Genomic DNA, 26,018 nt, shown 5'->3' with positions numbered 1-26,018 from the left:
AAGTCTCTAAAATATTTCGAGATGAAAGTAACAAAGAATGATTATTAAATACATCAAAGCTATAGATAGAATGTCATTTATCCAAGCTTAGCTTTTAAAAAATTTATTTATTATAACTTGTTTATCCGCTAATTTATTTTCCTTAATTTCTTATAATTTCATGTAGTCGCTGATTTTCTTTTCCGTTGTAGCTTGAAAAATAACTCACTGTGAACATTTATTCTTTTACACATACTATCTTTGTATAATGGTAAAAGAATATATAATCCAGTACGACATGAAGGCGGTGCAACTGATACCTCTCACGTCCACCACTTGGGTAATTACAATTACTCTAAACATTGGAAGTGTAACTTTAATAGTAGTGAATAAGTAAATGAAATGTCAATTACAAATGTAACATACTCTCTATTAGCCTAATGGAATATGAATTTTTCCTTAAAATGAATCTATTAGTGAATAAAAGAATTGAATTTCATGCACCATAATAAAAGCATCAGTTATAAAACAAACTCATGCTCAAGAAAGTTTGAGTTTAATTTCTACTGTTCAATTATTAATGTTTTAGTGTCATATAAATGTCCTTAACTTATTAGAAAACTGAATAAAAATCTTGATTAATTCTTTTATAACTTGTTACGTCATGTGACTATAAATGCATGTTTCACTAACTATTCAACTCCACCAACAAACATATCTTTATAAAACCGAGAAGAAAATAATTTCCATCGATTCGCAATGGCAAGACTTAACAACCTTTCTATCTCGGTACTTTTGATCCAAGCTAGTGTTGCAATAATCAATATTTCAAAGTTTGCATCTGCACTTGATTTTGGAGCACCAACGCCGTCACAAGAGCCGCTCTCGGGACTATATAAATTTTTGGATGAATGTGAAAAATAAATCACAAAAGAGTGTGGAAAAGAAATTTTCAAGTCAGTGTTCTTGAAGGGTATTGTTGCTAATGATTGTTGTGTTGAACTAGTTTCGATGGGAGAAACCTGCCATAATGAAATGGTGAAGTACATTGCCCATGGACCAGAATTCAAAGCACAGTTAGAAATGTATTTAGCTAAGGGTGAGGAAGTGTACAAGAACTGCGTTGGTACACCAGTACCACTTGCGCGCTCAATCAAAATCTAGAAAGTTTACTATTGCCGGATCTATTGATAATGCATGACGATCGATTAGTGTCATCGCCTCGAATAAGGAATTGAAATAATTGTACTAGAAGATTAACATCACAGATGTTCAAAATGTTTTTCATATCCTTGTTTGATAGGGAATTATGAATCTCATTTTCTTAGTTTGGTCCTTATATTCATATTGTTATTTCCACGTAATTCTCTTTTTCTCTCTTAGAACTAATATGCACGTGCGCTACATATACGTCCAATTACTTTTCATTGGGTGTAGAAAAAGACAAATGTTATTAGACATTGCTACTCTAGCAGTGATTTGCATCCATTCTCCGATAAGTAAAATAAAAAAACTGCAATATAAATAGTTTTGAAAATTATAAGTTTTTATGTTTCCAAAATGGCGGATTATCTGAGAAAAAATATAAGAGAAGTTTAACATAATATAAACATAATGAGAAGGGAAATAAGAAAAATAATGTGGGCATTGGCGACTCTGGTGCATTATTCAGTGGGGATAAAGTGAGAAAAATAAGAAAAACTAACAAACATCAGATATAAAGAAGAACAATTAATACATAAATGACGCAAACTTAAAAATATTTTTAAGGGCTTAAATTGATGGGACATTACATAAAAATTGGAGCGAACTTGCACAAACCACCATTATATAAGGATCCTATATTATATTTTTTTTTCATTTTCCTAAATGATTTACCCTTACCGAAGATCCTTTAATATTTAATATATTTACTACTATTGACGAAATCCGGATAGAAAAGAAATTATAGTTTATACGATCGAAAGATATTTATGCTATATTCGTAGTCCAATAAAGCTTTTCAAAAGGACTAAATGATAAGGTGAATCTTACCGAGGTTAGTTATTCAACTGTATTTAAAATTTTAAGACATCGTTTTAAATTTTAACTCAAGTCTCTAAAATATTTTCGAGATGAAAGTAACAAAGAATGATTATTAAATACATCAAAGCTATAGATAGAATGTCATTTATCCAAGCTTAGCTTTTAAAAAATTTATTTATTATAACTTGTTTGTCCGCTAATTTATTTTCCTTAATTTCTTATAATTTACAGAACGCTGATTTTCTTTTTCCGTTGTAGCTTGAAAAAATAACTCACCAGAACATTTATTCTTTTTACACATACTATCTTTGTATAATGGTAAAAGAATATATAATCCAGTACGGCATGAAGGCGGTGCAACTGATACCTCTCACGTCCACCACTTGGGTAATTACAATTACTCTAAACTTTGGAAGTGTAACTTTAATAGTAGTGTATATGTAAATGAAATGTTAATTACAAATGTAACATACTCTCTATTAGCGTAATGGAATATGAATTTTTCCTTAAAAAGAATCTATTAGTGAATAAAAGAATTGAATTTCGTGCACCATAATAAAAGCATCAGTTATAAAACAAACTCATGTTCAAGAAAGTTTGAGTTTAATTTCTACTGTTCAATTATTAATGTTTTAGTGTCATATAAATGTCCTTAACTTATTAGAAAACTGAATAAAAATCTTGATTAATTCTTTTATAACTTGTTACGTCATGTGACTATAAATGCATGCTTCACTAACTATTCAACTCCACCAACAAACATATCTTTATAGAACCGAGAAGAAAATTAGAGATTGGTTGTTTTAAACCAAATTTGCCTTAAAACTTTATTATGTTGGTGCCATTCGACGATATGAATACATATTAGCAGTATTACAGCTCGCCATATATCTTGACCATGTAAGCAGTCAGCTAGAAGGCCCTAATGACCTCTTGTGTGCATGGCTCCTATATAATCTATTAAGAAAAGATGGAATGTTAAAAAGATAATTTATAATCAAATACACAATACAAATATACTTAAATATTGTAGGAATGCAAGACTATAAGTTTGAACACACCTCATCTCTGCGAGATACATTAAACCTAAATCGGATCTCATGGATCACATGTATGGCTACTCTGTGAACTATGTGATCACCGATCCATCTAGATTTTATTATGTAGGTAGAATTATCAAATATGTATATAAATAATTGGATACACAATTTAAAAATGAGTAAAGTTAAATTGGGGGTGATGCAATATTGGTGCAATGAATGGAAATCTCTTCCATGCCTATAATTGCAATAGAAAGAGTGCACCCCCAAGTTATGAAACAAGAGGATATCTTGATACAGTACACAACTCTTTGTACAAAAATGTCAAACATGCACCTCCCCAACTGTATTGATGAATAGTCCCAATATTTTCTAAATATAGTAAGTAGACTAATGATACTCGTCCGATACTTTTATCGCAAAATAGGGTCCCCAAAATGAGCTGTAAGATGTAAGCCCTAGCATGACAATGAACTGTTTCCTTATTAGCTTCATATGGTATATTGCCAAAGTTAGCGCGAATCCATGACAGTCGAAGCCGTGACCCTCTAATTGACTTTAGCCATGCAACCTGCCAGCCTCTCACATTATGCAGGCCAATCATATCTATTAGACCCAATTAGGGCTGAGCACGGATCGGTTCAATTCGGTTATTTATAAATCACCAGTACTATACCAAACCTCGGTTATTTTAAAATTAAAGGTACCAGTACCGTACCAAACATAAAAGGATCCAATACCGTATTGTACCAATTTTACGGTTCAATACAGTTCGGTTCGGTGCTATTTTCAGTTCTAAAAAATTTAAAAAATACAGTTTTAATCTCATCTTTAATCAAATACATTTAGAGAAAATATGATTACCAACCTAAAAAAAGTAGCATGAAAATCTGAATTAAAATTGCAATCACATTCTTGAACAACCTGTTTCGCAATTCAATCACTTGCAAATACAATAATTCATTCAATATTCAAATACAAACCGTTAAAATATATAGATTACTGCTAGCATAAAAATATTTTACAAATGGCAATCATTAAAATAAATAAATTTACAAACTTTATGTAGCACTAAAATACATGTCCAAAATTAGCAAAGAAATGTTATTACCTCCCCTCAAAATTAGCACTCCACATTTAATCTTGGCATAAGGGACTCACAAATCTCAAAATCTTGAATAATTTCTACAATAAAAGTAAAAGATTACGTCAATAAGAATTAACAGCATCAACAATAAACAAACATATGTAAGAAATAAAGAAAAGTTACATGACTCTATGCTTTCAATATCCTCTATTGATTCTTCTAGTTGGATAACTTTATTTGAACTTTTAAGCCAATCTTGACAACAAATGAGGACCTCCGCTGTTGTAGGAAGTAAAAAACTTCTATATTGTTAAAAGATGTTTTGATAATTTTTTCTCAAGTTTTGTTTGATCCTTTTAAAAAAATTAAATTTATAAATATAATTTAATATTTATATAAATTAATACTTTTAGTATAATTAATATTATTATTCTTAAAATAAAAATATTATATAATTAAAAATTAATTTATTAATAAATATAGTGTAAATAATAATATATTTATATAATAATATCTTTTATAATTTTTACTAATTTATATAACTTTTTATTAAATTAAGTAATTTTTTAATTAACTTGTCAAAAATTTCTAGATTGTAAATAAATTTTAAATCTATTATTATAGTATGTATACTAGATTACTAGTATCAATATACTATGTGACATATTAATATATATAACTTATATTTTTTATAAAGTATAAAGTATATTATAATATTATAGTTATTTTTAATATGTATTATTTTTGTATTTCGACAACAATTGCTTGAATTATATAAATGATAAATATAAAATAATTTTTTATAGAGTATATATATTATTTTTTTAATATATGTATTATTTATATAATATAAATAATTATTTATAAATATATGTAAAAATTCGGTTCTACGGTTTGGTCCGGATCAAGACAAGACGGATCGGTTCTAGTACTAAGCATTTTAGTTTTTACTAAAGAACCAGTACCCTACCGTAATAGTAAAAAAATTCGGATAAGTTCAATTCGGTTATAAAAACTTTCCGTTTTTTCGTACTTTTCAAGTACTTTCGACGGAATCACCAAGATCCATGCTCTAGACCCAATCAATGCATAACCAATAGAAAATCTAGTTAAAATGGTTACATATTGCAATATTATAGTACATTCCTCATCTAGGAGATGGAAGGTATGAGTTTCCAGCCTCCATCTCTCTACAGGTGCTGTTATTAGGTGCCAATCTAATTGAAAAAATTTCAACTGGACTAATCCATATAAAGCCGTTTGTCTGAGTATATCCCGTAAGCCGTTAAGCTCAGTCCATCATTTAATTTATGTGTAACTTTATTGTTACGTCTACAGCTAGCACCTCATCCTCAACTTGTATAGTTAAAAGATAAAGTTATAAAAAAAGAGAATTCATGAAAATAATATTAAAAGTCACCGTATGTATATTTTAATGTATACCTCGTCGAGCCAGATGGCTTGTGACCTGTGTTGTGCCTGTAAATATAATAATGATGGATCGAGCGGACCAAGCTGGATGTAATCATGTTGATGAGCTGCCATACCTACAATACCAACAAAAAAATATCACATTCACTGATGCGTAAATACTAGTTTGACAAGACTACACATCACTATGATGACTTCACTATATATAAATTATTTGATATGACTACGCAATAGATTTATTTCATATAATACATTATTGTCCTTATGGATTCCTTTTCTATGATATATTTACAAAAGTTCACATGACATTCATGCCTATATTATTGTCCTTATGGATTTCTTTTCGATAATAATTTAAAGAAGTCACATTAAATTTATGACTGTATTATTCTCTTTATAGATTCCTTTTCAGTAGTATAAAACCATATTGCAACCAAATCCTAAATATCATATTGAATTTGAGTATGGCTGGTTCGCCAGGTTATAGAAAAACTGAAAGAGTTTGGGTTCTATCGCAATTTGATGAGCAATATCATTTTGAGAAATATATAGATCCGAAAGAGTATTATGCTGGTTTGTGTCGTGAATGGAACTTTAGAATTGATGAAGCATCCTTATTTGATTTCAGTTTCGCATTCATTTGGAGCTCTAGTTATGAAACGTCGTTTATTAGTACTTCGTCGAAGAAATATGGCAAATTATGAGGTCGCAATAAAATGGATCTGAGAAGAAAATAATTGAATGTTCCTTCAACTATCAAGATATTACATGTTACAATTGGCAACAAAACAAGCAATGGCGATCAGTAGAGACTTAAGTGAGAATGAGGCTAACAATATCATGCATTGCAATAGGTATGCATCAGATTATGAAATGTCTGATGAAAAAGTATGAACTCATATTTCAATTATGCCTTTCAAGTTATAATAAAAAAAGTATTCTCATGATATTATGATTGTAATAATTATTTTAGAGTTTGGTTGCATCATAAACATTTGATATTAATCGTTATTAGAGAAATCAATGTCGAAAAGAAAATCATGTGAATTTTATAAAGCTTTAAATATTCTAGCTTGTTGGTGATCCCCATCTTCAATGGCCTTATTACTCGCTGATGAAAATACTCTCTATTAAGACGAATTTTAATTTGATTATTCTCTTTCCTAATGCGATATAAAGCAGTATGGAGTTTAAAGATAGTAGATCAACTCATATTAATAGCAATTTCATGTGGTACTCTTATTTGAAGTTCCAATGCTTATTCACATAGAATTTGCGATTGACGTAATCTAAATTCCCACTCATTCATTAGTTGATTGCGTACCTCCTTACTATTATACTTTTCTGGATCCATTGGATATAAAAAATCATCATCTAGTGCTCAATGACATCCAGTTCCTCTAGATATGTCACCAAGATGTACACATTGGTCATGCTACCTACTAGCAAAATTATTAACATTGTTAGAATATTAAATAAAATATCCTTTAACAACATTTGGGTAAATATGAAGGAAGATATTTGATAAAGTTATTGTCATCAGTATCACTATAATTTAAAACACCCTCTTCATCTAAAGGTATTGCAATAGTAATTGGAAGTTCCATCCTAAATGGATCATGCTTATTATGGTATTGTTTTAATCGATAATTCATTAGGTTAATCTCCCTCCTTAGTTGTTCCATCACAACTCTAACTTCTTCTGAAGTATGTCTAGGTAACGTTGCTAAAATAGCTCGTGGTATTGGTAGATCATGATATCCGCAATATGCCTCTATCCTACACCTTATTTAACAAAATTTACTCCATTTTAATTCTTAACTAACAATCACATTACCAAGCTCTTTCAAGTTAGTTGTATGACGACCTACAAAAATATACTATCAAGCCATATAGCTATTTTTGGATGCCTAGCTTTAATTTTTTTCCATCCACCTTTTAAGTTTTCTCTTTTGATGTTTGCAACCTTTCTATAAGTCAAACTGCGATTACGGAAATACTATTATGACTAAAAAGATAGAATATATTAATCTCATCACAGACAATTACAATAATATATTATGTACCTGATTTCTCAACAATTGTTTTATTCCCAAATTCTTGGATTTTGTGTTGCAGTTGTTGGCAATATCGATGCAGATTTTCACGCCACAACTAATGTGACATTGCATGTTTTATACTAATATGGCGATTCGAAATGACTCAAATATCATCTCGATCATCACATATATGATATCGAACCATCATCATGAAATACTCCTAGTTATCCTTGCTTTCCTTTTCAACAATAGCAAAGGCAATTGGTAATATCTTATTATTACCATATATTACTTCAGTAGTAAGTAATACGCTCTTGTATTTTCCAAACAAGAATGTACCGTCAATATAGAATACAGTTGCTTGAATCCTTCAATGCAGGGCTTGTATGACCAAAAGATCCTCTTAAACTGTTTGACACTACGAATTAGTCGATTATTCATGCAATGCTCCTTACTTTCAATGTCCCATACAGACCCCTTATTCAAGGTCACTGAGATGTATTTTTTCATCGAGATTCAACTCAAATCACGATGACATTATCTTGTTCCTGAATGGGTTTCTTCAATTCTTTTAGGTTTGTGCTCTACTCCAAGTGAAGATTTGCCCAATTTTTATTTGCACATCTTGTATTTGTATCTTATAAAATCTTTTAAGAGAGATAAAATTGAAATTTAAATGCTAGAAATTGAAACCCTTCTACTTCTAATATTTAATCGAATATTTATTTTTAAATAGAGTTATAGGATTAGGGGCGAATGTAGCCAAGTGGATCAAGGCAGTGGATTGTGAATCCACCATGCGCGGGTTCAATTCCCGTCATTCGCCTATAGTCATAATTTTTTTAACGTTATAAATAAAGTAATAATTTTAATGAACGAGAAAAGTCAAAAAAAGTGCATGAAGTCACAAATTTTCTTTTATGACTCATTCCAGTCTCCGAAAGCATTAGCAATAACCTTTTGCTTTGCTTTCCATACTTTCTTATATGTTGTCGTTATACTAAATCTTTTTACCAAATGTGCTAGCATAACTTTCACCTTAATACCTGGCTGTTCGACTAACATATTTTGAATATATCCTAATATCAAATATGAGTCAAAATTTCTATGATCTTGTGATTTAGCTGGGGCACTACATGTGTGTGGGCCATTTATATCTATTAATCTCCCAAAATCCACTTGCTTTCTTTGCTATTGCACGTAATCTCCATGAGCAGCTTTCCGAATAATTGCAAATTATTGTAATGGTGTTATTCTTCTCTAAACTTCGAAATTATCAGCGTACTCCTATTGAGTATATTTTTGCAACTGCTTTTACTGCATCTCTTGATTCAAAGAACATGCCAGTATAAAATTTAAATGACGAATCCCACAGCACACCATCTGCATCTGATCCATCGCGAGGGGGAGTCACCTCTTGTATGTTGACGCTTTTAAACCAGTTTAGATACATTTGTTTACTCATACTTTTGAAGCTTTGTGAACTTGTACCAATATGGTCATACAATACTATTGTCATATTGTCATCATCTTCTTCGTCCTCATCGTAGTAGTTTTCTTCATCGTCCTCATCTACTATTTCATTTTCATAACTACCACCATCCTCATCCTCCTCATTAATCGCGTTACATTCAGTCTTAGAATTTTCATCATCATCTGAATCGTCATCAATGTCCTCATCCTCGTTATTATTCCCAGCGTTAGCTTTGACTACAACCACCCATTTCACTAAGATTACGGCGTGGAGGTTCACCTGGTTGTACTACTTATTTTGTATATCCGCCATCGTTATATTCGAAAAATAACTCCACAAATTACAACCTTGAAAATTGATTAGCAGTATGATGGATAATCGCAATATCATCTTCCCTCCAAATTTGACATGTTGTAAATATAAAATTCCCACCATATTTAAAAGATGATACTCTAAATAAAATTTTAGTAATTTTTCGCATTGCGAGTGAGTTACATAACAATACAATAAAATTTAGCTCTTAATAAAGCATCAACATTTTTTCATATTCATTAACAAAACACGCACCCGTTGGAGTATAAATGATATCCCCACCTCAATAAATATGCGTCATGTAATTTTTTATGAATATAACTACACTTTCAAATATGTATCAAATATAAATTATTTCAAACATAACATACTTTATTAACATAAACATGATAACGATTACAAATCCATTCTATGGACAGGAATTGATTTTTCTAATCTATCCTTATTTTTCTCGGGCAACCTTTGATATAGGGTATCATGATATATTTCACTTGCCAATAGAATAACTAGATGTCTTCCTTGCTACCTAATTCACATACTCTTTAATAAATTCTTTAACAAGTATTCTATAAGTCCCTCTACCTTCATAGTTATTACGTAGACAATCAAGAATACTTTGTTCATTTGGATAACATAAACATGTTCTAAGGACTTTATATTTTTTATTATTTGTCCTTAAACCTCCTTTTCAAACGATCTTTTGTATACAATTATTAATTAGTACCGAACCTTTGATTAAAGTTATATTTTTTAAATATTTTAGAACCGAAAATAGCACCGAACCGAACTGTATTGAACCGTAAAATTAGTACAATACGGTATTGGATCCTTTTATGTTTGGTATGGTACTGGTACCTTCAATTTTAAAATAACCGAGGTTTGGTATGGTACTGGTGATTTATAAATAACCGAATTGGACTGATCCGTACTCAGCCCTAGCGGACATGACCAAAATTATTTTTTTAACTTTTAAAAATATCCTAAAAAGAGATTTATTTCTAAAATTACTCTAAATTCAGAATTTTGATTGTTTCTACCCTACAATAATAATTTTTTTTCCAAATACAATAAATTAAGAAAAATCCACAACTATATTCCCCACATTATCAGATAACCAATGAATTTTATTCCTAGCTCTCCTTTGGGAAGCTTTCCTATGAAAGAAACCTGTATTGCGATCTCCCTCCTTCGGCCAAAGAGCCTTGGAACATTGCATCCACATCACCCCTTCACTCTATAAAAGGTCAACAATTTCGGACTCAATCTGTTTACCTTGCACGATAACGTTATGAGAGGGCTGCCTTTTTTAGATATTAATCAACCTTCGTCGTTTTATATCAATATTAAGCCTTACATTGCCAAATTCTTTTCTATTCCAATGGTGAAGTCCCACTAAACAACTGTTTATTTTATTACAAAGACTTGAAACACCAACTCGCCATCCACCCACAAACGTTTAATCTCTTATTCACATTCCACATGTCGAGCTCACATAGCTTCGGATCTTCATGGTTTAGCGATCTTTTCACAGGATAAATGCATGTCCACCGAATCATTCAACAATAATGGTGCACGGTCCGACCATTCACAGGGCTAAAATATCAACCGAAAAATTAGGAAATAATTCACACCATTTGTCATTCCCAAATATACGGTCCAACCTCTCCATTATGGCCCATACCTCCACCGCAACCCCTAGCCCAAGTAAATTTATTACCCAAAAAGCCTAAATCACGAAGACCCACTCTATTAGAAGCATCACGGGAAATAGAGCATCATGTGTGGATCTTTGGACAACCTTCCCATCCCGCTCATCACTACTCATGATTTCATTAAAATCACCTCCTTACATTCGGTCAACACTTGATTTCCAACTAAGCCGACTGAAACCTTTCTCCCAACTTTCGAGCTAGAGAGTTATACTCGACCATAATAACCTTGTTACCTATCTCTAATCATTACCGGTGCACACGCGATCTTGATGTAACGCATCAGGTGGCATGTTCTACTACAGCCTTATCTCAATATCACAATCAACACATATATATTAATCATAGTCTAACATAATCATTCAACACATACCGAAATAAAGATTTTAAAATTTGGGGAAAGCAAACATACAGTTTGTGTGTAGAAAAAATAATAATAATTGTATTAATATAACGTTAAGTATGATATCAAAATATCGATATAATATCGCTGATAATAATATTAAAATTATTCTTAATAATTAATAATTAAATAAATCACAAAAGAGCGTGGAAAACAAATTTTAACTTCGGGAGTAATTCCCCACAAACAGAATCCGCATTATATAAGGATCCTATATTCTATTCTTTTTCATTTTCCTAAATGATTTACCCCACCAAGATCCTTTAATATTTAATATATTTACTACTATTGACGATATCCAGATAGAAAAGAAATTACAGTTTATACGATCGAAAGATATTTATGCAATATTCGTAGTCCAATAAAGCTTTTCAAAAGGACTAAATGATAAGGTGAATTTTACCGAAGTTAGTTATTCAACTGTATTTAAAATTTTAAGACATCGTTTTAAATTTTAACTCAAGTCTCTAAAATATTTTCGAGATGAAAGTAACAAAGAATCATTATTAAATACATCAAAGCTATAGATAGAATGTCATTTATCCAAGCTTAGCTTTTAAAAAATTTATTTATTATAACTTGTTTGTCCGCTAATTTATTTTCCTTAATTTCTTATAATTTACCGATTTTCTTTTTCCGTTGTAGCTTGAAAAATAACTCACTGTGAACATTTATTCTTTTACACATACTATCTTTGTATAATGGTAAAAGAATATATAATCCAAGATCGCCATGAAGGCGGTGCAACTGATACCTCTCACGTCCACCACTTGGGTAATTACAATTACTCTAAACTTTGGAAGTGTAACTTTAATAGTAGTGAATAAGTAAATGAAATGTCAATTGCAAATGTAACATACTCTCTATTAGCGCAATGGAATATGAATTTTTCCTTAAAAAGAATCTATTAGTGAATAAAAGAATTGAATTTCGTGCACCATAATAAAAGCATAAGTTATAAAACAAACTCATGCTCAAGAAAGTTTGAGTTTAATTTCTACTGTTCAATTATTAATGTTTTAGTGTCATATAAATGTCCTTAACTTATTAGAAAACTGAATAAAAATCTTGATTAATTCTTTTATAACTTGTTACGTCATGTGACTATAAATGCATGCTTCACTAACTATTCAACTCTACCAACAAACATATTTTTATAAAACCGAGAAGAAAATAATTTACATCGATTCGCAATGGCAAGACTTAACAACCTTTTTATCTCGGTACTTTTGATCCAAGCTAGTGTTGCAATAATCAATATGTCAAAGTTTGCATCTGCACTTGATTTTGGAGCACCAACGCCGTCACAAGAGCCGCTCCCGGGACTATATAAATTTTTGGATGAATGTGAAAAACAAATCACAAAAGAGTGTGGAAAAGAAATTTTCAAGTTAGTGTTCTTGAAGGGTATTGTTGCTAATGATTGTTGTGTTGAACTAGTTTCGATGGGAGAAACCTGCCATAATGAAATGGTGAAGTACATTGCCCATGGACCACAATTCAAAGCACAGTTAGAAATTTATTTAGCTAGGGGTGAGGAAGTGTACAAGAACTGCGTTGGTACACCAGTACCACTTCGCTACCAATCAAAATCTAGAAAGTTTACTATTGCCGGATCTGTTGATAATGCGTGACGATCGATTAGTGTCATCGCCTCAAATAAGGAATTGAAATAATTGTACTAGAAGATTAACATCACAGATGTTCAAAATGTTTTTCATATCCTTGTTTGATAGGGAATTATGAATCTCATTTTCTTAGTTTGGTCCTTATATTCCTATTGTTATTTCCACGTAATTCTCTTTTTCTCTCTTAGAACTAATATGCACGTGCGCTACATATACGTCCAATTACTTTTCATTTGGTGTAGAAAAAGACAAATGTTATTAGACATTGCTACTCTAGCAGTGATTTGCATCCATTCTCAGATAAGTAAAATAAAAAAATTGCAGTATAAATAGTTTTGAAAATTATAAGTTTTTATGTTTCCAAAATGGCGGATTATCTGAGAAAAAATATAAGAGAAGTTTAACATAATATAAACATAATGAGAACGGAAATAAGAAAAATAATGTGGGCATTGGCAACTCTGGTGCCATTATTCAGTGGGGATAAAGTGAGAAAAATAAGAAAAACTAACATACATGAGATATAAAGAAGAACAATTAATACATAAATGAGGCAAACTTAAAAATATTTTTAAGGGCTTAAATTGATTGTTTTAAGTAATTGATGGGACATTACATAAAAATTGGAGCGAACTTGCACAAACTATTAAGGTATTAAATTTTAACTTCGGGAGTAATCCCCCGCAAACAGAATCGCCATTATATAAGGATCCTATATTCTATTTTTTTTTTCATTTTCCTAAATGATTTACCCTTACCGAAGATCCTTTAATATTTAATATATTTACTACTATTGACGATATCCGGATAGAAAAGAAATTACAGTTTATACGATCGAAAGATATTTATGCGATATTCGTAGTCCAATAAAGCTTTTCAAAAGGACTAAATGATAAGGTGAATTTTACCGAAGTTAGTTATTCAAATGTATTTAAAATTTTAAGACATCGTTTTAAATTTTAACTCAAGTCTCTAAAATATTTTCGAGATGAAAGTAACAAAGAATCATTATTAAATACATCAAAGCTATAGATAGAATGTCATTTATCCAAGCTTAGCTTTTAAAAAATTTATTTATTATAACTTGTTTGTCCGCTAATTTATTTTCCTTAATTTCTTATAATTTACAGAACGCTGATTTTCTTTTTCCATTGTAGCTTGAAAAAATAACTCACCAGAACATTTATTCTTTTACACATACTATCTTTGTATAATGGTAAAAGAATATATAATCCAGTACGCCATGAAGGCGGTGCAACTGATACCTCTCACGTCCACCACTTGGGTAATTACAATTACTCTAAACTTTGGAAGTGTAACTTTAATAGTAGTGAATAAGTAAATGAAATGTCAATTGCAAATGTAACATACTCTCTATTAGCGCAATGGAATATGAATTTTTCCTTAAAAAGAATTGAATTTCGTGCACCATAATAAAAGCATAAGTTATAAAACAAACTCATGCTCAAGAAAGTTTGAGTTTAATTTCTACTGTTCAATTATTAATGTTTTAGTGTCATATAAATGTCCTTAACTTATTAGAAAACTGAATAAAAATCTTGATTAATTCTTTTATAACTTGTTACGTCATATGACTATAAATGCATGCTTCACTAACTATTCAACTCTACCAACAAACATATTTTTATAAAACCGAGAAGAAAATAATTTCCATCGATTCGCAATGGCAAGACTTAACAACCTTTTTATCTCGGTACTTTTGATCCAAGCTAGTGTTGCAATAATCAATATGTCAAAGTTTGCATCTGCACTTGATTTTGGAGCACCAACGCCGTCACAAGAGCCGCTCCCGGGACTATATAAATTTTTGGATGAATGTGAAAAACAAATCACAAAAGAGTGTGGAAAAGAAATTTTCAAGTCAGTGTTCTTGAAGGGTATTATTGCTAATGATTGTTGTGTTGAACTAGTTTCGATGGGAGAAACCTGCCATAATGAAATGGTGAAGTACATTGCCCATGGACCAGAATTCAAAGCACAGTTAGAAATTTATTTAGCTAAGGGTGAGGAAGTGTACAAGAACTGCGTTGGTACACCAGTACCACTTGCGCGCTCAATCAAAATCTAGAAAGTTTACTATTGCCGGATCTGTTGATAATGCGTGACGATCGATTAGTGTCATCGCCTCAAATAAGGAATTGAAATAATTGTACTAGAAGATTAACATCACAGATGTTCAAAATGTTTTTCATATCCTTGTTTGATAGGGAATTATGAATCTCATTTTCTTAGTTTGGTCCTTATATTCCTATTGTTATTTCCACGTAATTCTCTTTTTCTCTCTTAGAACTAATATGCACGTGCGCTACATATACGTCTAATTACTTTTCATTTGGTGTAGAAAAAGACAAATGTTATTAGACATTGCTACTCTAGCAGTGATTTGCATCCATTCTCGGATAAGTAAAATAAAAAAATTGCGATAAATAGTTTTGAAAATTATAAGTTTTTATGTTTCCAAAATGGCGGATTATCTGAGAAAAAATATAAGAGAAGTTTAACATAATATAAACATAATGAGAACGGAAATAAGAAAAATAAGTAATTGATGGGACGTTACATAAAAATTGGAGCGAACTTGCACAAACTATTAAGGTATTAAATTTTAACTTGAGAATTCCCATAAAATGTGAATCGTCATTATATAAGGATCCTATATTCTTTTTTTTTTTCATTTTCCTAAATGATTTACCCTTACCGAAGATCCTTTAATATTTAATATATTTACTCCTATTGACGATATCCGGATAGAAAAGAAATTACAGTTTATACGATCGAAAGATATTTATGCAATATTCGTAGTCCAATAAAGCTTTTCAAAAGGACTAAATGATAAGGTGAATTTTACCGAAGTTAGTTATTCAACTGTATTTAAAATTTTAAGACATCGTTTTAAATTTTAACTCAAGTCTCTAAAATATTTTTGAGATGAAAGTAACAAAGAATCATTATTAAATACATCAAAGCTATAGATAGAATGTCATTTATCCAAGCTTAGCTTTTAAAAAATTTATTTATTATAACTTGTTTGTCCGCTAATTTATTTTCCTTAATTTCTTATAATTTACAGAACGCTGATTTTCTTTTTCCGTTGTAGCTTGAAAAAATAACTCATCAGAACATTTATTCTTTTTACACATACTATCTTTGTATAATGGTAAAAGAATATATAATCCAGTACGCCATGAAGGCGGTGCAACTGATACCTCTCACGTCCACCACTTGGGTAATTACAATTACTCTAAACTTTGGAAGTGTAACTTTAATAGTAGTGTATAAGTAAATGAAATGTTAATTACAAATGTAACATACTCTCTATTAGCGTAATGGAATATGAAATTTTCCTTAAAAACAATCTATTAGTGAATAAAAGAATTGAATTTCGTGCACCATAATAAAAGCATCAGTTATAAAACAAACTCATGCTCAAGAAAGTTTGAGTTTAATTTCTACTGTTCAATTATTAATGTTTTAGTGTCATATAAATGTCCTTAACTTATTAGAAAACTGAATAAAAATCTTGATTAATTCTTTTATAACTTGTTACGTCATGTGACTATAAATGCATGCTTCACTAACTATTCAACTCCACCAACAAACATATCTTTATAGAACCGAGAAGAAAATTAGAGATTGGTTGTTTTAAACCAAATTTGCCTTAAAACTTTATTATGTTGGTGCGATTCGACGATATGAATACATATTAGCAGTATTACAGCTCGCCATATATCATGACCATGTAAGCAGTCAGCTAGAAGGCCCTAATGACCTCATGTGTCCATGGCTCCCATATAATCTATTAAGAAAATATGGAATGTTAAAAAGATAATTTATAATCAAATACACAATACAAATATACTTAAATATTGTAGGAATGCAAGACTATAAGTTTGAACACACCTCATCTCTGCGAGATACATTAAACCTAAATCGGATCTCATGGATCACATGTATGGCTACTCTGTGAACTATGTGATCACCGATCCATCTAGATTTTATTATGTATGTAGAATTATCAAATATGTATATAAATAATTGGATACACAATTTAAAAATGAGTAAAGTTAAATTGGGGGTGATGCAATATTGGTGCAATGAATGAAAATCTGTTCCATGCCTATAATTGCAATAGAAATAGTGCACCCCCAAGTTATGAAACAAGAGGATATCTTGATACAATACACAACTCTTTGTACAAAAATGTCAAACATGCACCTCCCCAATCAGATTGATGAATAGTCCCAATATTTTCTAAATATAGTAAGTAGACTAATGATACTCGTCCGATACTTTTATCGCAAAATAGGGTCCCCAAAATGAGCTGTAAGATGTAAGCCCTAGCATGACAATGAATTGTTTCCTCATTAGCTTCATATGGTATATTGCCAAAGTTAGCGCGAATCTATGACAGTCGAAGCCGTGACCCTCTAATTGACTTTGCAGTTGGGCGCAACCCAAGCAGTCTCTCACATTATGCAGGCCAATCATATCTATTAGACCCAATTAGGGCTGAGCACGGATCGGTCCAATTCGGTTATTTATAAATCACCAGTACCATACCAAACCTCGGTTATTTTAAAATTGAAGGTACCAGTACCGTACCAAATATAAAAGGATCCAATACCCTATTGTACCAATTTTACGGTTCAATACAGTTCGGTTCGGTGCTATTTTCGGTTCTAAAAAATTAAAAAAACACAATTTTAATCTCATCTTTAATCAAATACATTTAGAGAAAATATGATTACCAACCTAAAAAAAGTAGCATGAAAATCTGAATTAAAATTGCAATCACATTCTTGAACAACCTGTTTCGCAATTCAATCACTTGCAAATACAATAATTTATTCAATATTCAAATACAAACCATTAAAATATATAGATTACTACTAGCATAAAAATATTTTATAAATGGCAATCATTAAAATAAATAAATTTACAAACTTTATGTAGCACTAAAATACATGTCCAAAATTAGCAAAGAAATGTTATTACCTTCCCTCAAAATTAGCACTCCACATTTAATCTTGGCATAAGGGACTCACCAATCTCAAAATCTTGAATAATTTCTACAATAAAAGTAAAAAATTACGTCAATAAGACTTAACAGCATCAACAATAAACAAACATATGTAAGAAATAAAGAAATGTTACATGACTTTATGCTTTCAATATCCTCTATTGATTCTTCTAGTTGGATAAGTTTATTTGAACTTTTAAGCCAATCTTGACAACAAATGAGGACCTCCGCTGTTGTAGGAAGTAAAAAACTTCTATATTGTTAAAAGATGTTTTGATAATTTTCTCTCAAGTTTTGTTTAATCCTTTTAAAAAAAATTAAATTTATAAATATAATTTAATATTTTTTTATAATTTAATATTAATTTATAATATTTTAAACGTTAATAAATTAATTATTTCTAAATATTTAATTTTTAAGTTTTATTAGTATAATATTATTTTTAAAATATTTATTTCTTAATTTTAATATTTATATAAATTAATACTTTTAGTATAATTAATATTATTATTCTTAAAATAAAAATATTATATAATTAAAAATTAATTTATTAATAAATATAGTGTAAATAATACTATATTTATATAATAATATCTTTCAATAATTTTTACTAATTTATATAACTTTTTATTAAATTAAGTAATATTTTAATTTACTTGTCAAAAATTTCTAGATTGTAAATAAATTTTAAATCTAGTATTATAGTATGTATACTAGATTACTAGTATCAATATACTATGTGACATATTAATATATATAACTTATATTTTTATAGAGTATAAAGTATATTATAATATTATAGTTATTTTTAATATGTATTATTTTTTGTATTTCGACAACAATTGCTTGAATTATATAAATGATAAATATAAAATAATTTTTTATAGAGTATATATATTATTTTTTTAATATATGTATTATTTATATAATATAAATAATTATTTATAAATATATGTAAAAAATTCGGTTCTACGGTTTGGTCCGGATCAAGACAAGACGGATCGGTTCTAGTACCTGTTTCAGACGGTTTTTACTAAAGAACCAGTACCATACCGTAATAGTAAAAAAATTCGGATCAGTTCAGTTCGGTTATAAAAACTTTCGATTTTTTTCGGTTCTGGTACTTTTCGGTACGGTTATTCGGTTCGGACGGGAATCACCAAGATCCATGCTCAGCCCTAGACCCAATCAATGCATAACCGTCAATAGAAAATCTAGTTAAAATGGTTACATATTGCAATATTATAGTACATTCCTTATCTAGGAGATGGAAGGTATGAGTTTCCAGCCTCCATCTCTCACAGTCGTTATTAGGTGCCAATCTAATTGAAAAAATTCCAACTGGACTAATCCATATAAAGCCGTTTATCTGAGTATATCCTGTAAACGGTCATTAAGCTCAGGTCCATCATTTAATTTATGTGTAACTTTATTGTTACGTCTACAGCTAGCACCTCATCCTCAACTTGTATAGTTAAAAGATAAAGTTATAAAAAAAAGAATTCATGAAAATAATATTAAAAGTCACCGTATGTATATTTTAATGTATACCTCGTCGAGCCAGATGGCTTGTGACCTGTGTTGTGCCTGTAAATATAATAATGATGGATAGAGCGGACTAAGCTGGATGTAATCATGTTGATGAGCTGTCATACCTACAATACCAACAAAAAAATATCACATTCACTGATGCGTAAATACTAGTTTGACAAGACTACACATCACTATGATGACTTCACTATATATAAATTATTTGATATGACTACGCAATAGATTTATTTCATATAATACATTATTGTCCTTATGGATTCCTTTTCTATGATATATTTACAAAAGTTCACATGACATTCATGCCTATATTATTGTCCTTATGGATTTCTTTTCGATAATAATTTAAAGAAGTCACATTAAATTTATGACTGTATTATTCTCTTTATGGATTCCTTTTTAGTAGTATAAAACCATATTGCAACCAAATCCTAAATATCATATTGAATTTGAGTATAGCTGGTTCGTCAAAGTTATAGAAAAACTAAAAGAGTTTGGGTTCTATCGCAATTTGATGAGCAATATCATTTTGAGAAATATATAGATCCGAAAGAGTATTATGCTAGTTTGTGTCGTGAATGGAACTTTAGAATTGATGAAGCATCCTTATTTGATTTCAGTTTCGCATTCATTTGGAGCTCTAGTTATGAAACGCCGTTTATTAGTACTTCGTCGAAGAAATATGGCAAATTATGAGGTCGCAATAAAATGGATCCGAGAAGAAAATAATTGAATGTTCCTTCAACTATCAAGATATTACGTGTTACAATTGGCAACAAAACAAGCAATGGCGATCAGTAGAGACATAAGTGAGAATGAGGCTAACAATATCATGCATTGCAATAGGTATGCATCAGATTATGAAATGTCTGATGAAGAAGTGTGAACTCATATTTCAATTATGCCTTTCAAGTTATAATAAAAAAAGTATTCTCATGATAATATGATTGTAATAATTATTTTAGAGTTTGGTTGCATCATAAACATTTGATATTAATCGTTATTAGAGAAATCAATGTCGAAAAGAAAATCATGTGAATTTTATAAAGCTATAAATATTCTAGCTTGTTGGTGATCCCCATCTTCAATGGCCTTATTACTCGCTGACGAAAATACTCTCTATTAAGACGAATTTTAATTTGATTATTCTCTTTCCTAATGCGATATAAAGCAGTGTGGAGTTCAAAGATAGTAGATCAACTCATATTAATAGCAATCGCACGCGGTACTCTTATTTGAAGTTCCAATGCTTCTTCACATAGAATTTACGATTGACGTAATCTAAATTCTCACTCGTTCATTAGTTGATAGCGTACCTCCTTACTATTATACTTTCTTGGATCCATTGGATATAAAAAATCATCATCTAGTGCTCAATGACATCCAGTTCCTCTAGATATGTCACCAAGATGTACACATTGGTCATGCTACCTACTAGTAAAATTATTAACATTGTTAGAATATTAAATAAAATATCCTTTAACAATATTTGGGTAAACATGAAGGAAGATATTTGATAAAGTTATTGTCATCAGTATTACTATAATTTAAAACACCCTCTTCATCTAAAGGTATTGCAATAGTAATTGGAAGTTCCATCCTAAATGGATCATGCTTATTGTGGTATTGTTTTAATCGATAATTCATTAGGTTAATCTCCCTCCTTAGTTGTTCCATAACAACTCTAACTTCTTCTGAAGTATGTCTAGGTAACGTTGCTGAAATAGCTCGTGGTATTGGTAGATCATGATATTCGCAATATGCCTCTATCCTACACCTTATTTAACAAAGTTTACTACATTTTAATTCTTAACTAACAATCACGTTACCAAGCTCTTTCAAGTTAGTTGTGTGACGACCTACAAAAATATGATTTGAACTCTGATTCAATGTTGCATGAGTTTGTTGATTTACAAATGATCTCTTCTTACCATACCAAACATTGCCACCAAGATCTGTATATTTATCAAACCACAACCACAGTATGAAACTCTTGTTTACTAGTGCTACTTCCTTCATCCTTCTTTCATTTCATTATAGAAATATAACCTAGTAATTGATTACAACAATAATGTGGCCTAAATATTCAGTGATACAAATATAAAATTATCTTACCAATACAAAGTAAGATATATAAAATAATATAGCAATACTTAAAAAACTAGTAAATAAATTAAGATGTACGACATGTTCTAGCATTATGCCTAGTTTGACCACATTTGCTACAAAAATTGGTTCTTGCATTTCTATATTTTTCCAATCCATTTCATTTTGAATCCTTTTTTTTTGTCTCCCTTTCTTTCAGCTTCCATTCGTGGTTAGGCACTAAAGGGAGTTCAGTGAATTTTTGCCAGTAATCTTGATGTCCAAGGTGTACGAAATCGATAGACCAACATTGAAGTGCCTCTTGTAGATTGTACCACTTTTCAATGAACATTATATAATCAATTCCAAGTTTTATGCATGCGGCAAATGCATTTGAGCACGGTGATTGACTTTGTTTAAATTTTTCGCATGTATAGGTTTGTTATGCTAGGTTAACCGTTTGATTATGTCCTTTTCTTTGCATCATTATATGCGAGTAATCGAGCACATACTAGTCTCCCTATTAAAGGTTCTAACCTGATGTCCATTTGCCTTCTACACATGATGCTCCAATATTCAAAGAATTGCATCGATACTTTATTTGGTGCTTATTAAACATGTTGAGCAACTTTAGAAACAGCCCAAGCATCATAGTTATTATAGGCATTCCCTTATAGGTCTTAAAGCGAGTTTAAAGATTCAGCATAGTTAGTTGTCATAACATCATTGTTGATGGTCTTCATCAAATGACAGCGTCCATTTTTTCTTTGGTATACTATCAAGCCATATAGCTATTTTTGGATGCCTAGCTTTAATTTTTTTCCATCCACCTTTTAAATTTTCTCTTTTGATGTTTGCAACCTTTCCATAAGTCAAACTGCGATTACGGAAATACTATTATGACTAAAAAGATAGAATATATTAATCTCATCACAGACAATTACAATAATATATTATGTACCTGATTTCTCAACAATTGTTTTATTCCCAGATTCTTGGATTTTGTGTTGCAGTTGTTGGCAATATCGATGCAGATTTTCACACCACAACTAATGTGACATTGCATGTTTTATACTAATATGGCGATTCGAAATGACTCAAATATCATCTCGATCATCACATATATGATATCGAACCATCATCATGAAATACTCCTAGTTATCCTTGCTTTCCTTTTGAACAATAGCAAAGGCAATTGGTAATTTCTTGTTATTACCATATATTACTTCAGTAGTAAGTAATACGCTCTTGTATTTTCCAAACAAGAATGTACCGTCAATATAGAATACAGGCTTACAGTGCTTGAATCCTTCAATCCAGGGCTTGTATGACCAAAAGATCCTCTTAAACTATTTGACACTACGAATTAGTCGATTATTCATACAATGCTCCTTACTTTCAATGTCCCATACAGACCCCTTATTCAAGGTCACTGAGATGTATTTTTTCATCGAGATTCAACTCAAATCACGACGACATTATCTTGTTCCTGAATGGGTTTCTTCAATTCTTTTAGGTTTGTGCTCTACTCCGAGTGAAGATTTGCCCGATTTTTATTTGCACATCTTGTATTTGTATCTTATAAAATCTTTTAAGAGAGATAAAATTGAAATTTAAATGCTAGAAATTGAAACCCTTCTACTTCTAATATTTAATTACTTCTAATATTTAATCGAATATTTATTTTTAAATAGAGTTATAAGATTAGGGGCGAATGTAGCCAAGTGGATCAAGGCAGTGGATTGTGAATCCACCATGCGCGGGTTCAATTCCCATCATTCGCCTATAGTCATAATTTTTTTAATGTTATAAATAAAGTAATAATTTTAATGAACGAGAAAAGTCAAAAAAAGTGCATGAAGTCACAGAGTTTCTTTTATGACTCATTCCAGTCTCCGAAAGCATTAGCAATAACCTTTTGCTTTGCTTTCCATACTTTCTTATATGTTGCCGTTATACTAAATCTTTTTACCAAATGTGCTAGTATAACTTTCACCTTAATATCTGGCTGTTCGACTAACATATTTTGAATATATCCTAATATCAAATATGAGTCAAAATTTCTATGATCTTGTGATTTAGCTAAAGCACTACATGTGTGTGGGCCATTTATATCTAGTAATCTCCCAAAATCCACTTGCTTTCTTTGCTATTGCACGTAATCTCCATGAGCAGCTTTCCGAACAATTGCAAATTATTGTAATGGTGTTGTTCTTCTCTAAACTTCGAAATTGTCAGCGTACTCCCATTGAGTATATTTTTGCAACTACTTTTACCGCATCTCTTGATTCAAAGAACATGCCAGTATAAAATTTAAATGACGGATCCCACAGCACACCATCTACATCTGATCCATCGCGAGGGAGAGTCGCCTCTTGTATATTGACGCTTTTAAACCAATTTAGATACATTTGTTTACTCATACTTTTGAAGCTTTGTGAACTTGTACCAATATGGTCATACAATACTATTGTCATCATCTTCTTCGTCCTCATCGTAGTAGTTTTCTTCATCGTCCTCATCTACTATTTCATTTTCATAACTACCACCATCCTCATCCTCCTCATTAATCGCGTTACATTCAGTCTTAGAATTTTTATCATCATTTGAATCGTCATCAATGTCCTCATTTTTCTCGGGCAACCTTTGATATAGGGTATCGTGATATATTTCACTTGCCAATAGAATAACTAGATGTCTTCCTTGCTACCTAATTCACATACTCTTTAATAAATTCTTTAACAAGTATTCTATAAGTCCCTCTACCTTCATTGTTATTACATAGACAATCAAGAATACTTTGTTCATTTGGATAACATAAACATGTTCTAAGGACTTTATATTTTTTATTATTTGTCCTTAAACCTCCTTTTCAAACGATCTTTTGTATACAATTATTAATTAGTACCGAACCTTTGATTAAAGTTATATTTTTTAAATATTTTAGAACCGAAAATAGCACCGAACCGAATCAGATTGAACCGTAAAATTAGTACAATACGGTATTGGATCCTTTTATGTTTGGTATGGTACTGGTACCTTCAATTTTAAAATAACCGAGGTTTGGTATGGTACTGGTGATTTATAAATAACCGAATTGGACTGATCCAGTACTCAAATTTCTAGCGGACATGACCAAAATTATTTTTTTAACTTTTAAAAATATCCTAAAAAGAGATTTATTTCTAAAATTACTCTAAATTCAGAATTTTGATTGTTTCTACCCTACAATAATAATTTTTTTTCCAAATACAATAAATTAAGAAAAATCCACAACTATATTCCCCACATTATGAGATAACCAATGAATTTTATTCCTAGCTCTCCTTTGGGAAGCTTTCCTATGAAAGAAACCTGTATTGCGATCTCCCTCCTTCGGCCAAAGAGCCTTGGAACATTGCATCCACATCACCCCTTCACTCTATAAAAGGTCAACAATTTCGGACTCAATCTGTTTACCTTGCACGATAACGTTATGAGAGGGCTGCCTTTTTTAGATATTAATCAACCTTCGTCGTTTTATATCAATATTAAGCCTTACATTGCCAAATTCTTTTCTATTCCAATGGTGAAGTCCCACTAAACAACTGTTTATTTTATTACAAAGACTTGAAACACCAACTTCAGCGTTGCCATCCACCCACAAACGTTTAATCTCTTATTCACATTCCACATGTCGAGCTCACATAGCTTCGGATCTTCATGGTTTAGCAGTCTTTTTCACAGATAAATGCATGTCCACCGAATCATTCAACAATAATGGTGCACGGTCTGACCATTCACAGGCTAAAATATCAACTGAAAAATTAGGAAATAATTCACACCATTTGTCATTCCCAAATATACGGTCCAACCTCTCCATTATGGCCCATACCTCCACTGCAACCCCTAGCCCAAGTAAATTTATTACCCAAAAAGCCTAAATCACGAAGACCCACTCTATTAGAAGCATCACAGAAATAGAGCATCATGTGTGGATCTTTGGACAACCTTCCCATCTGCTCATCACTACTCATGATTTCATTAAAATCACCTCCTTACATTCAGTCTGAACACTTGATTTCCAACTAAGCCGACCAGAAACCTTTCTCCGGCAGTCAACTTTCACAGCCTAGAGAGTTATACTCGACCATAATAACCTTGTTACCTATCTCTAATCATTACCGGTGCACACGCGATCTTGATGTAACGCATCAGGTGGCATGTTCTACTACAGC

The 26,018-nt window shown here is 30.8% G+C and overlaps 1 protein-coding gene across 1 annotated transcript; it reads right to left on the bottom strand.

The window, feature by feature from the left end:
- Nucleotides 1–8,877: 8,877 nt before the first annotated feature.
- LOC125370942 (protein PFC0760c-like) lies at nt 8,878–25,817 on the bottom strand. Its single transcript, XM_048378406.1, has 3 exons — nt 25,648–25,817; nt 24,265–24,445; nt 8,878–9,363 (listed from the first exon to the last, which is right to left on the bottom strand). Exons 1-3 carry the CDS (start codon nt 25,815–25,817, stop codon nt 8,878–8,880), a joined length of 837 nt encoding a protein of 278 aa, XP_048234363.1.
- Between the last annotated feature and the right edge of the window lie 201 nt (nt 25,818–26,018).

Source organism: Ricinus communis, chromosome 8 (genome assembly GCF_019578655.1).
Source record: "Ricinus communis isolate WT05 ecotype wild-type chromosome 8, ASM1957865v1, whole genome shotgun sequence".
In the NCBI taxonomy this organism is placed as follows: Eukaryota; Viridiplantae; Streptophyta; class Magnoliopsida; order Malpighiales; family Euphorbiaceae; genus Ricinus; species Ricinus communis.
Note: the sequence above shows the minus strand (reverse complement) of the source record. Positions and strands in the feature narration are given on the sequence as shown.